The sequence below is a fragment of the Lampetra fluviatilis genome, chromosome 3 (assembly GCF_964198595.1).
Source record: "Lampetra fluviatilis chromosome 3, kcLamFluv1.1, whole genome shotgun sequence".
Taxonomy (NCBI): Eukaryota; Metazoa; Chordata; class Hyperoartia; order Petromyzontiformes; family Petromyzontidae; genus Lampetra; species Lampetra fluviatilis.
Genome location: NC_136277.1, coordinates 29,778,485 through 29,793,045, shown reverse-complemented (window position 1 = coordinate 29,793,045; position 14,561 = coordinate 29,778,485). Strand labels below are relative to the sequence as shown.

The window sequence follows — 14,561 nt, the reverse complement described above, 5'->3', positions numbered from 1 at the left end:
CGGTGTGCCTGATACCATCGATGGCCCTGGTAATGCCGTCCAGAACGTCAGGATGTTGCAATTTATGATGTGAAGAAAGATGTGGAATTTAAATATTGTGTAAAAAAATATACATCTGAAATTTTGGGCAGTGAATTATTAAAGCATGCATCGTCGCACTATGAAGTCCAGGGTATTTACGGAAACTCAAACTCAAGTTAGGTGTGGGACAGCCAAGCATTAAACCCACACACAATACCTGCCGGTTGCTGGTCGCCGTGCGATAAATGCTGGATTTCAAAAATGTGGAGGAGAAGGTCAAACCAAGGATGGGCGGCCCTCAGAGCTTCGTCAGAGAGGACAGATGGACCCGATGATTGCTCCAGCCTGATAACACAAATGCAGGCAACGGAAAATAAAATCATTCTTATTTCTAAAGGTGCATGTTACAGCTGAGAAACCATGCCCTTGAACATTAGGCACATCAAAACGTTCTCAGATCAAGCCTTCCACTCGTGCTTAGTGGGGCAGCGTGACCTCCCAAATCTTGAAACATGACTGTAGCATGCTGGACATGCATTTAAGTCAGACAATTTTGGCACTGGATGTTTTACTTTCAACCGAGTAAAACACAAGCCATACGACAGATAAGGAGGAATTATAAATGAATACAATGGCTGAAGGTTACTTGAAGAGAATGGGGATAATGCAAGCGCTTGCATGACACTCGCAAGGGATTTCCGTCAGAAGTGTACGACACGTCAAAAGCTTTGTGTGAAATGGTACAAAAGACTAACAATATTCATTCACTGGAAGCGTTTGGGAACCGTCCATCCCGATGACAGGAAATGGGCAAATTACCACAAGTTTCAAATGTTCAAAACTGACCCTGAAATAACTCGGGTAGCAGACTTCACAGCAAAGTATACAATTGTATCACGTGCAAATGACATCTTAAACCGAACTGACATCTCACCACTCGTAATCATCCAAGCGAAACTTTCACAAAAAGGAAAGCAATCAGCAATAAAGCATAAGAAACAGGGATCACATGCTGTGAAATGTGTCTTATTACAAACATGTGTGCCAATACCAAATGGCCAAAATGAAAAAATACCGTAGGATAACAAAACTATCCTATTAAACTATACTATTATTCCATGCACAACGTTACAATACATTAACCAGTATTCTATTTTATGACACTATTACACATATGTTAGCGTGGAAGAGGAGGCCAAAATATCCCGTGGAGGGGCTCGCTCGAGCTCCGTCAACAGTGACATGAACAAGAAGTTACAGGAGCGATGGGGGGTGAGAGGAATAGAGTCACGCTGGATGCCTGGCACACGGGTACAGCTGCACATGGGGGGGGGGGTGGTGGGGGGTACATGTGAGGGTGTGGTAATCAAGGAATGGGTGTGCGAGGGTGGGGTGTGGGGGGGCCTGGGGGTTGCCAGGCCCGAGGGCAGGGGCACTCGGGAGTGGGGAGATGGGGATGTTGGGGCATTGCTCAGTGACTGGTGAAGCTTCCTCTCGTCCGTGTAAAATATTCTCGCAATACAAATATATTAAATAGGTATTAGTAATACAATGCCATTGCAGTTGCTACATCGGATAGTAATTATTCTAAACGTGTTCAATTTGCGATTATTCATCTGACTATGCGGAAGAAGGTCCAGAAGGTTGTGGGTAACTAATTAAACACACGTACAAGCTGTACAAAAGTTAACTTAATCAAGAAAAGTGTAGAATTAAATCGACCTGCCGCTGCTGCTTCAAATTATGAATACGCGTAATCTGCCTGTCGATTATAATGCTCGGTTGCAAAGAGATCCTATTGGAAAGTGGTTCCTGCAAAGCCAAGCAGATCGAGGGAGTGATTTACTTGCAGGCACTCTGTTATCAGAAGTGATGGGAAGACATTCGTGACATTATAATGTACAGCCCCTGAATCCACTTTAAATGGCAGTAACTACACAGTGCGGTTTTATCTACCAAACCAGCGGCTAGGCTGGAAAGAACAATGCTGCTTTTACGACAGCTTCAACTCCCCAGGGAACGTGTTGGCACTAAATGAAATGCTGGCCCTATTTTCAGTGACTTGGAGACTTCTCATGGCTCAAATGGAAACGTCCGGCAACGTTGTTACAATGCAGAAAACACACTACGAGATATGCCGCACCCTGGTTTATCTCGCACACACGTGGGACGCCTGCGGCCTCCACAGTGCGGCCAATACTCTTCACGCTGTCACGGCGGGTGTGGATACGTTTAGAACAGCTTGGTCTTCGGCAGAGTATAGTTTGGACTTTCAGAACTAAAAACGTAGTTTTTTTTTTTACAATAACACCGATATCATGAAGGTCTTTGTGAAGTATGGTCATTGAAAAAAGGACGAAATGCAATTTTTCAATATAAAACACTAAGTTGTAAAGACAAAGTGGATATCCTTTTCATACTCTGATGTATTATTACGTGGAAACTAAATTTTCCAATAAATGCTGTTCATAAAAAATAACAACTCCTCTTATAAAGGGTTAAAAATTTTCCTATTGAACTGGTGATGAGCAAGAGACATTAGTTAATTGGGAAATAAGTATGGGATTGGGAAACTGAAAGAACAAAGGTGGTAAGGTGACAGAAATGCAGACGTCTCCATTTGAACCCTCGCAAAAATCCTCTTCTAACACTAGAAAAAAATACTGCAGGGCCAATGCCCACGTCCGAATAGGGTGTTATTGATCGTCAGCACCGAACAGCGATAGTGGCACTTGATCTCTTGCAATCTGATAAGAGGGCAGGATCCTCCGTTCCGGCTTTTCCCCAGTTAGGATAAGATTAAGGAGGCACCACTTGTTGGTTTCAGAAGATCCCCGTGCTAAAGGTGGCCACTCAGGGAGGTACCCACAAGGTGACACACCGAGGATATAAGTCATTTTCTGAAAGCGTGCGGCAATAATCCGGAGCAAAAATGCATCAAAAGGTGATTGGGATGCAAGGGTTTCCTTCGAGTTCACGACACCACGAATCACGCATTTAGACGTGTCGTTTAGACAAACTTTGATTGCAAAGTAAAGTGGTACTTATTTTGTTTTGTATAATTATGGGATTGTTCATAATTTGGCTCGATTTGCATAGTCACTCGGGAAATAAAACAGGCATAGAGTGATGTGTCCTAGCTGTTGTTCGTGACTTTCGTAAAGCCAAACTTAAAATGGACTGACGGAATGTGGGATACCATTTTTTTAATTTACAACCGTGCATGTTTCTAAAAACGCACCTAAATTGCACTTGTGATGCTAAAAAGTCAAAAGAAATCTAAAGTCAACGTGTATGTACTTAAAAGAAGGAAATGTGCATTTAAGACATTAATCATCGTCATCATGATCAACCATGTTCTATTCACTGCTGGATGAAGGCTTCTTAGAGCAGTCTAAGAATGCAACTATCTCCTGCTCATGCAGATTAAGTGATCTCTTCGCTCCATCTCTGCAGTGGTCGTGTATCCCACGCATCCCTTTCTTCGGCTGCTACTCCATCATTAGTCTTGACCATTGGTCTTTATCTCTTCTAGCAATGTCTCCTGTCCAAGCCCACTTGATTTTCTTAATGGTCAACATGCCTCAAATTCAAATTTTTTTCTCTCTAATCCAAGTATTACTTTTCTGTCTCTCAGTGGAATTCCAAACATGCAACTTTCTATGATTCTCTGCACTCTCTTAAGTCTCCAAAGGGTGGCCCCTATTATGTAAACATGTCCACAATCTCCAAAAGGGGGTTTGGTTCCCTCAGCACAAATATGAATCACATGACCATTATTTAAAGGCCGGCAGGACGTTGACAGTCTACCATGAACATGTGGAGAATTAGCTGTCAAGGAGGGCTTTATACAAGTGCTGCCATATTTAATTATTTTCCCAGCGGCTCTTCCAAAAGCAGTGTCAAGTCTGCAATCAAGCCTGTCGGTCCTGTTCCATGATCTCTCTTGAATGGTCTCTACAATCTCAAAAAAAATTCAGGGGCAGTTAAAGAGCACACCATTTCGCCCGGGATTGCTTTTCATGTCAAAAGATTAAAGGTGAGAGGTTACAATGATTCCAAATGGCTGTCACATGCAGGGAGGGGATATAGGGGGGAGACAAAATACACATTCCACTGAACGACTGGTATTCATTAGTCTGTCCCAACATGGAAGCTAAGCGGATTCAAAGCTGCTTCTTCTGCTTACTTGTTAAATTTATCACACTCTTGTCAGTTTCAAGTATAAAGCCACCGCACAAACACTGGACGCCGCTGTTATTCTAGTGCCCACGTGTTCACTGGTCAACAATCGTAAGTAGCTAACACAAGTGTTGTCGGCCAAACCAAGCAAATCAGATGGCTTTATTGAAGATGTCACCTTCTTCCATAAAAAAAAAAAAAACTATTTCTACAATACGGTTCAATGTACCCACAACAAAAAATATAAAAATCTTCAATTCCATCAATCTGGTACTCATTTTAAATCACTGCCAAGGGAAAAAAGTTTATTCCAACCGTGAAATAACCTTTTTGAGTCGGATATTCTTCCACTGCAACACCAAATAGGACCACTGCAACCAGCATTAACTTTAGGTCAAATGGAATTCATATACGGATAATTAAACTAAACGTACGTGAAGTGATCACGCACACTAAGCCCTGTCCATCATCATGATCAACATCCGCGATAAATCCAATTCTGGATGAAGGTCTCCTTCCGTATGTTTTCGCGATCCCTCATCAGGGTCTTGAGATGCCAAAAATCCATCTCGCTCCTGCATGGGAGCCAATCGCGTTGTTTCATCATCTCCATAAAGGTCTTATTTCCAGGCATGTTCCTCTTGGGCGTCATTCCATCACCAGTCTCATCCAATGGTCATCGTCTCTTTTAGCGATGCTCAGTTACTTTTTATAATTGTTTTTTTTTTACCCTTTTATCTGGCAACAAAACGGACACCTTTTTTTACAAGGAGTCATGTTTGCATTGACCACAATACCTGCGGTCGGAATGCAAACAAAAAACACAACTCTGATCATGTATGCACTGTCCTTGAAAAAAAAGTGTCAGTTTTGTTGCCAGATAAAAGGGGGGTAAAAAAAACTATTATCATATTCAGTTACTTTTTCCCAACCAGTCGATATGCTGTCCAGCGATTTGTGTTCTCCGACACAGTGCGTTCCTCTTTCCGTCTCAGTCTCAGAGTAATTTCGAATGGCATCTTCTGCATGGCTTTCTGAACCATATGCCATTGCTAGGGATATGTACTGCTTGATAATGTTCTTCAAGGCACAATGGAATGTTTATTTTCATGTACAGGTTCAATCTTCCAAAAGCACTACAAACTGCTCTTGCTTACCTCTATATCATCATTTTGATGATATAGAGGTGTCCAAGATATCTTGACTTAAAGCTTTCGTGACTGCAGGAATACATATTCAATGGGTCTTTCAGTGGCTTTACCTAAAGACCCATAGAAAATGTCCAAGATATAATACTTAGTTGTGTTTTCCAGTTGTGCTTTGTACTAATTAGATACTGGCCGACAGTTGTCTTACACTGCACATCACTACCGCTGTCAGTTGGTCACATTTGCTCAAAGTTACGTTGATGGTGATCTACTACAAGAGGATCACAATACACTTATTCAGGAAATGGTTGGGTTTTTACATATGCACAAATAGCTGTGTGCTTTGTAGACATTTTCACATCTCGTTTAAGACTCACAGCTTTTCCGGCCCACACTATTATTTGGGTACAATGAGTTCGTCTGGTCATTTGCACATTTGACATCGCAAAATTCGAGAGGTGGTTAATATATTATCATCGCTTAACAGTAAAAATGTGGTAAACAGAATAGCGACGTCCAAGTGCGAACACGTGCTCGTACCTGTAGTAGTGCAGGTAGGCATAGAGGAGGTGCCGCAGCTCGCTCTCCACACAGTAGCGGATGAAACCATCGTGGAAAAGCTCCACGTCCGATGGTTCGCCAAGTCGAGGCGCGGAGTATGCGGGGGGGTCCGCTCCGTTGCGCGAGCCTTCCACGAGCGCCCTGGCAAAAAAAAAAAAAGCACGGTTATTCGTCGGTAGGTGTCGAAGACGAACTTTAAAAGTTTGGCGATGCTGCACCGTTGGCAGTGGTGCAAAAGCACAAACAACAGACCAAAAAATAGGCTAAGAATTCAACAAAACATGAACATTTAAAACGTACTGTCAAAAAAATAAAACGCACCTGTCAGCCATTTCCTTGCGGAGAGTGAGCGGATGAATAGGCTGCATTAGACCACCCGTTCTACTCAACCGGACGACCAACCGCTCCAGATCAGACGCTTCTGCTGGGACAAAACATCCCCGCCTTCAAAAGCACACACACACACACACAAATACAAACACGAGTACAGTCAATTAGCAACGGGTGCTACATATAGACATAAGTGTGCTATCCGATTTGTTTTGCATTCGCCGAATGAGCCGAAGTCACACGGGCGTACAGTTCTGGGTCACGGGGCTATGTACGAACAGTGTCTACACTTGCAACTCTGGAGCCAGCATGCACCAAAACTCACATACACCACATTTGCATCAGACTAGTTGCCGTTTATTTTCCCCCATGCTGTGCTTTAAAGCACCTGGGAGAAAGATTCGTTCATTGTCTCGCAGCCTGAACATTCTGCTAGACACGCCATCCAATGGAAGGCGTTATCGTGAGAACAAAAGAGGAGTCCCCCCGTTGGCGATGGGCACACATCGACGGCCCCAACGATATTCCATAAAAAGGTGGTAAGCATCTGGTGCCGTGGATCCACAAGGTGGACCGAAATGGGATCATTTACAGAGTTACACTTGTGTGCCAAATCTCTTTAACATAGCCGCACGATAACCAGAAAAAGCGATAATTTATTGTGGCACCACACAACAAAGCGCGTGTGTATCATGGTCACTTTTTAACCAGCGACAAAGGTAGAAAATCATTAAATAAATGTGTGCACCCTTGCTCGCAGAAAGGGTGCAAAGGGCATCCAAAGAGTGTACAAGTGTGCTGGGACGATTAAAGAGGAGATGGAGTTTATTAGAACTTGGGACATGTTGAATACTCTTTGGTTCTTTCGGTAAAGTCACGTCGGTAAAAATAATCAAATAAAAATGAAAACAACTAAATTAAATCACGACGTTTCGGGCACAACACAAGCGTCCTTCATCAGATGGGGACCACCACAGCGAAAACAATCGCTGAAGTATGCCAAAGAGATGGCTGTAACAGAGTTGGCTCCCTCCCCGCCCCCTCAGCTATATAATCCCTTGTTACAGCCATCTCTTTGGCATACGTCAGCGTTTGTTTTCGCTGTGGTGGTCCCCACCTGATGAAGGATGCTTGTGTTGCGCCCGAAACGTCGTGATTTAATTTAGTTGTTTTCATTTTATTATTTTCACCTACGTGACTTTACCGAAAGAACCACAGAGTATGGTTCATTGCAGTCACAAAAACTTCAAATCTAGAACATGTTGGATACTTGGGCAAGCTGTACAGGAACAATGGAGTGGGGGGGGGTAGCCTCGCTGAGCCTTTATACAGAAGCAGATTTCAATGGGGGAAAAACTTTGATATTCTTTTTTTTTAAGCTTGACAATGTTAGAAACGAATGATGCTCAATGGTGACGTGGAAGGAAATTGGATGGGCCCAAATAACACAGAGATATCAAAAGAAGGGCATGAACTATGTCTGAGTCAAGTAAGCTGTACAAAACACAGCTACAATCTCAGCCGTGACAAGCAACGAATGAATATTGGAAAAAGTAGCCTACGCATGAAACATAATTACCTCAATTTAATCAAAAGTTGGACAGATGTCATGCTGCTAAAATATTTGTCAGACTGCAGTTAAAACGGCTGAAGGAATCGGTGATTACAGTTCTTACAACTAAAAGCGACCTGGACCTAGATATTTGTTGCTGTGCATTTGAAAAGGTATTATTTGGCATGCTTTGAGATTCAATAACCTGTTAATTCAACATGCAGCTGCTGAGGAGAGGAGAGAAAAATCAGCTCCCTTGTGGTACAAAGTCCATTGAGCACAAAAAAACCTGTTTTGAAATTATGCAAAGCATGAGACTTACAATGTCTTCTAATACAAAAAAGGTTGCAATTGTAAGGTACACCTATTTCAATTTAAACGTTGACTACTCTAAATGTTAAAACCTTATGGAAAAACATATAAGCAATGGTTGCAAAGCATGCTGGGGCATTAACATTAATATTTAAATGTTAATTACAACTTAAATGATGATTAATTTCAAAGATTGGAAATTCTGCAGAAAAGATCAGTGTAATATTGGATGCCTGAACTGGGTCTGATGTAGCAATTTGGACAGCGTGTTAGTTATGCCATGGAAAGCACACCTGACAAATTTCTCCATTAGCCTTTCGTTAATGTGTGACTCAAGAAGGCATTTAATTATTCCTAACAGGGATCCTGAAATGGGCCATTGATCAAATACCCCACAATTTCAAACACGTTATTAATAATGTATTAGATAAATACAAATTCTAATGTACAACCCCTTTGCAAATCAGATTCCTCCCAGATTAATAAAGATTCCGATTCAACTCCTGGATGAAGGGCCTAGCCTTTCCGTGACAGTCGTCGGGGTCGTATGCAGAGGTCGCAAACGGGTTATGATTCCTTACCCGTACCCGTACCCGGCCGCACCAGGGTCGCAAATGGGTACCCGTACCCGTACCCTACTCGAAATGAGTGACAAACGGTTACACACCAGTGACTCACGGCCTACCCGTACCCGTACCCGGCCGCACCAGGGTCGCAAACGGGTACCCTTACCCGTACCCGGCCGGGTACGGGTAGCCGGGTATCGGGTAAGGTACAGGTATCGGGTACCCGGTTGCGACCTCTGGTCGTATGTATGTAGAACTTCTTTCGTACCGTACGTAGCCAACCGTGCTAATCGGAGGTGCGGGTTTGTTTGGTTATACTTCAAGATGCTGGTCCAGGGTGGGTTGGCAAAGTGGGAACCGATTAGCATGGTTAGCTCCGTAGGGTGGTGCGAAAGAAGTTCAACATACATACATACATGGTACTTGACGTGAAAGAGCGGTCGGGAATAGAACTCATCTCGTCAGGTCCACGGCACGGTGTGCAAGCCACGGTGCCACCGCCCCGCAATGCATGCCACATTTTTAATTCACGAATAACATCACATTTAGCCACAGACAGTCCTGCCATATTGGACCTGGGTCCTTAGTCCGGAGCCTAAGGCCTGGGCTGGAGGTGTAACTGGTGTGACTGTAGTCACGTGTTGGCCAGGATTATGACGATTTGGCCAGCGAGCTGCAGTCACGTGTAAAAGCATTCGGTAAATAAATAATCAACATGTTTTATGTTCACCATCTCTATCCTTGTTTCCCTGGTCGTCTGTGTAAAAAGCCACATTGTTCCGCTACGAGCACTCGGCTGATTAAAAAGAGACTTCTATTGATTTCCTAAGCACGAGGGAAATATTCCCGTAATGTTGCAATATAATGATCATCCTTAATCCTCTGCTGGAAATGAAATCGCGTTTCTCAAAGAGTTATCACAACTGGTTCCAAAAATAATAAAAATGAACGTCCCATCAAAAGACACAGTTGGCTTCTGCAAGACAGCAGAATACACCCACTGGCATTTGGCAATCTCATGAAATTCATCAGCGTCTTTTTATTTAAGGTCACTTATCAAATTACATAATAAAAAAAGAGGCCTATTACATAAAAGGAATATTATAGAAGCATAACTTCACCATGGTTATTTACAGACACATTAAATACTGTACGACATAATAACACAATTTTACTCTCATCAAGGGGTGCATGGAGTCTACCATGGTGCAATGGTCAGCACACTGGTTTAGAAATCCAGGTCACCAGTTGTATATCTATATTGAATTTCTTCTGCACCGAACGTAACCAACCGTGCTAATCGGAGATGCGGGGGACTACTTATTTGTGAATAGAAATACCTGCTGTCTCGCAGTTGCTGAGGGCAGCAGGGAAGCACTGCCCGAGGGTCATGACTTCTGGTTTCGTAAAATCCACCCCCCCCTTTCCCCGCCTCTATCCACCCAGCAGTACAAATGTGTACATCACAATTAGTCGATCGGTAGGTCACATGTGGCTTCTGGCCAGCCTAGCATATTAGGTAAAATACACTCTAGAGCTCCCTTGACTAATAAATAAAAGAGGGACAACACAAGCAGAGATTTTCAGCAACAACAGTGATAACTACTTTTAAAACTTGACTTAAAGCTTTCGTGACTGCAGGAATTCATATTCGTTGGGTCTTTCGGTAAAGTTACGTAGATGGTTGTAGTTTTTTGTTGTTTTCTTTGAACCATCTACGTGACTTCACCAAAAGACCCAAAGAATATAACTACTTTTATTAAGGCACTTTTAATACACTTACATTTCAACAACAAGAACATTTTAATCCCAACGTTTAAAATTCTAACAGAATTTTTCCGTTGCCAAAATATCGTGCCCTCGCTGGAGAGGACTTGCACAGACACACACCGAGGTCCGGCTCACCTTGCCATCTCATCCAGCACAGCATCGCGGAGGTGGAGGCTGCACAATGAGCATCCGTAGGACATGTCGACAGGGAGGTCGGGCCAGGCGGCCTCCCGCACCACGCCTCCGGCCGAAGCCGTGGCCCAGCGGCCCAGCCGTGGACCATCATTGCGCGACGTTAGGAAGGACCAAAGCACCTCGGGGGAGTAGGCGGTCGAGTCTGGTCAAAGGGGAAAAACGGCGTCGTTATTTTTTTTATGGAGCTGTGAAGCCACTTTGATATTTGCCTGGCAAATATCACGTCGGTCTGTCTGTCCTAGGATGCGTCACATGCTTACTCAAAACCCTTAAATTCAATGGCTACAAAACTCACCACACAGCTTTCCAAAACACAGATATGTAGATCTGCAGAGCAGAGCAGGATTAGTAACAATACTTTAAAAAAGTGTTAAAAAACTAAATATGTTGTGTTATGAATCAGTGCAATTAAGATGTGCGCGTTACAATCTGAGCGTTCTTGTTACTGACATGTGCGTTTGCGTATTTCTAAGCGTGCATTTCTTAGTAGAGATGAACCCCCTAACAAAACAAAGACTCTGTTAATAGACTGGCATATAAGATTAGTCTGTGTTCAGGAATTTGTGCAGGTGTCAAACAAATAGGTACTTTTTTTTAATGAAAATCTCAGTTATGGGTGCCGAAGGTCAAAGCAATGTTTTTACAAAAAGAAGTCAGAAATGTGCAACATCTTTTTGCTCAAAAGTACTTTTTAACAAACTGTATTTTTTTTTGTTCTCTTCAAGCGCATGAAAGCATTTAAATTCTCAAATATCTTCTAAACTTCACACACAAATTGGATTGTGCGCTCGTGCCTCCGGGAAAATCGGAGTGTGGCACTTTTAACATGGAAAATTTAGTGATGGACACGTCCCGTAACACAGGTGGAGGGCACCGTTGAACACTCGTGTGCATCACGGGGTGCGACGGGCGCGATAAATTGCAGCGATGTCGTGTATGGCGAGGCAACAAACGTGCGGTCACTGAGGTGTGAATGATTTCACAGGACTAAATTGAGTCGGATGCACAAAACGAGCTTACCTTTGTCCACAGCTTTATCCGTCCCCGCATGCCGGTCCAGAAGGATCCTTTGCCGAGTGACATCATCCCATCGATATGCCCAGTCCAGCATAATGCCGACCTCGCCAGTAGTCGCCTGACCAGAGGTTGTGACTCTCTCGAGCAGGGCATCTCTGCTGCCCTCAGCCACTGCGAGACCCCAGATATTTCTATTCACATCAAAATCACAGCACAATTGGAAAATTACGAAAAAAAGCTACTCTCAAACATTCATACAATGCTTGAAATCTTGGCAAGGATTTGAAGATGAGGTTAAAATGTTTCATGTACAATTAGGTATTTTTGTCAATCAACTGCTGGATGAGGGCCTCCTGAAGTCATATGGATCGTGGGGGTACCATGACTAAACTTCACCATGCTGGTCAATGTGGGTTGCTGATGGCGGGGAGCACAGATGTGGGAGCATAGAAGAATAGTACAACAATGGATATTGCTTCACAGCTCTTGGCTCTGCACCACATAGCCTGGCAGTCTTATGACAAGCGGTCTATGCTTGGTGGTCACTCCAAGGTAAGCCCTGCTTAACTTCGAACCTCTGATTAGACCAGGCACATTGTCCATGGTTGGTGAAGGAGGGCCCATGAAGACAATCACAATGGCATACGTTTTCTGTAGCTTTTAAATAATACAAAAAAGGGCCATACTAATCTTGACTTAAAGCGTTCATGACTGCAAGAATTCATATTCTTTGGGTTTTTCGGTAAAGTCAAGTAGACGGTTCAAAGATGACGATCGTTTGTGTTGTGATCGAAACGTCGTAGCTTTTTGTTATTTTCTTTTAACCATCTACGTGACTTTACTGAAACCCAAAGAATAAGTGGCATACACACTTCTTCAATTTAAACTAAAGGGAAGGGCAGAGTACTAAAAACTTAAGTGCTACCTGTCAATAAAATCTGTGGATAGCAGTTAGAAGTTAACAAGCAGTAGTAGATTCCAGGTTTCATACAATAAATCAGCAGTGGCTCTCATCTCAAAAACATAGTCCAAGGTATTCCACATTGACCCGCACAAGGGTATCAATTTATGTCGTAATGATGCCGTTCAATCATGAAATCATGTTCAGTGTGCAAGTGCAGCAGATGGCTGAAAGTATAATTCTGATCTAAATGAAAAGAGAATTCACCGGAATACATTAAATTTGACATTATGAGTGTCATGGATAAGTGCCTTTTGGCCAGTTAGTGTATGGGTCCAAGTCGATGCATCTTGAGGTTTTTTAAAAATTCTATCCCACACGAATAAGATTTGTTGAGTGTGGTCGAGCACATCTGCAAGCCGGTAACTTTGATGGATGAGATCTGGGTCACAGACAGAGGTCGCAAACGGGTTTTGATTTCTTACCCATACCCGGCCGCACCACGGTCCTAAACGGGTACCCTTACCCGTACCCGGCCAGGTACGGGTAGGGTACGGGTATCTGATTGCGACCTCTGGGATGAAGCCATGTTGCAGGCGCGGGTGGGTTGATTCTAGGAACTTGAATTGTGAGAAGAGACAAGACGTTGGGAAATGAGTGACAAACGGTGACTCACCAGTGACTCACGGTTTACCCGTACCCGGCCGCACCAGGGTCACAAACGGGTAGCCGGGTATCGGGTAGGGTACGGGTATTGGGTACCCGGTTGCGACCTCTGGTCACAGATATGGAGCCTGTGTAGTGAACAAGCTCGTTTATAGAGGGGCAGCAGAAAAAGTTCAGTTCTGATGGACTATGTGAGTTTTTTCTCTTGGCAATCTGGTTTCCACCCATGCACGAAACAACTCTAAAAATAACTGTCAAACATGACAGTAAGGAGCCTCCTCTATCGAAAGATTATAAATAATGAAGCTGTCGTGAGTAAATACGGAGCATAGACAGCACCACTCACACTCTGTGATACATGCTGAATGCAGTCAAGTCCATAACCTTGGATGAGAATAAACTATACAATTCACGATGCATCAATTAATCAAGGAAAAGACTAATGTACTCCAAAATACACGTCCAGAAGAATTGAACGTGCGAAAATGCATTCATGTTAATCAAAGCAAATTTTACTCCGATGTAAAATTCAAGTGTGTCGGTTATTAAGGGTGGGTTGTTTTAACGTAATACATTCGCCATTCTGCCCAGTGCGGGTTTGGTGAAAGGAGCACATTCTGTCCCGCCTCTCACAGATTACCCGACTGCTATGTGGTATGCCCCTCTGTTGCAGAGCGAGCCACCTCGGATCTCATTACGGTCAGGCCAATAAAGCGAACGCAACGAACAACAGAAATGAGGAAGTAAAACGCGACGTAAAATAATCGATTACCGAATCGAATCATGACCCCCCGAATTGTAACAATTAAAACAACTCACTGGAGAGAGTGGGGAGGGGGTGTGAATGGTCACAAGTCTCATATAAATTAATTGATCCCACCCGAGTCTCTGTAACATTGCCACAGCAGTATCACACTTCCACTGGAGGTCATGCACCCACAGAAGAATAGGGCCTCTTCATTTGCACTCGAGACCGAGTGCAAATGCTTCATTAATATTTGTCATCCTCCTGATCATCCTGATCATGTAGAGTATGTGACATTTCCACTGGAGACATTATATAGCCCTGAGCTGATCACCCACAAGCTCGGCGTTTCACAAAATATTTAAAATCACCAAGCGTTCTGAAGTATTCATTAATATACAAGTATTCTAGCCTCAAGGTGTTCACCAGCAGAGTCATGACCAGCGAATCTCTTTATTGAAAGTATAAATAATGAATTGTTAAAGCAATCTGGACATTCATGTAGCCCTTAAAACATTGTCTCTTGGTTTAAACGGAAAAGAATGACTGTGATGGGAAGGAATTACGAATAAGATGTACAGGATCTGCAGGGCAA

General features: G+C 43.3%; 1 protein-coding gene across 2 annotated transcripts in view; it reads right to left on the bottom strand.

The window, feature by feature from the left end:
* SPG11 (SPG11 vesicle trafficking associated, spatacsin) overlaps positions 1-14,561 on the bottom strand; it is a 112,059-nt gene that overhangs the window by 61,993 nt on the left and 35,505 nt on the right. For both annotated transcript variants that reach the window (XM_078854818.1, XM_078854819.1), the window contains exons 14-18: positions 11,658-11,845; positions 10,578-10,779; positions 6,234-6,356; positions 5,892-6,053; positions 239-366 (exon numbers count right to left, since the gene is read on the bottom strand). In XM_078854818.1, the coding sequence (XP_078710944.1) occupies positions 239-366; positions 5,892-6,053; positions 6,234-6,356; positions 10,578-10,779; positions 11,658-11,845 (803 nt within the window). The remainder of the gene's footprint in view (positions 1-238; positions 367-5,891; positions 6,054-6,233; positions 6,357-10,577; positions 10,780-11,657; positions 11,846-14,561) is intronic.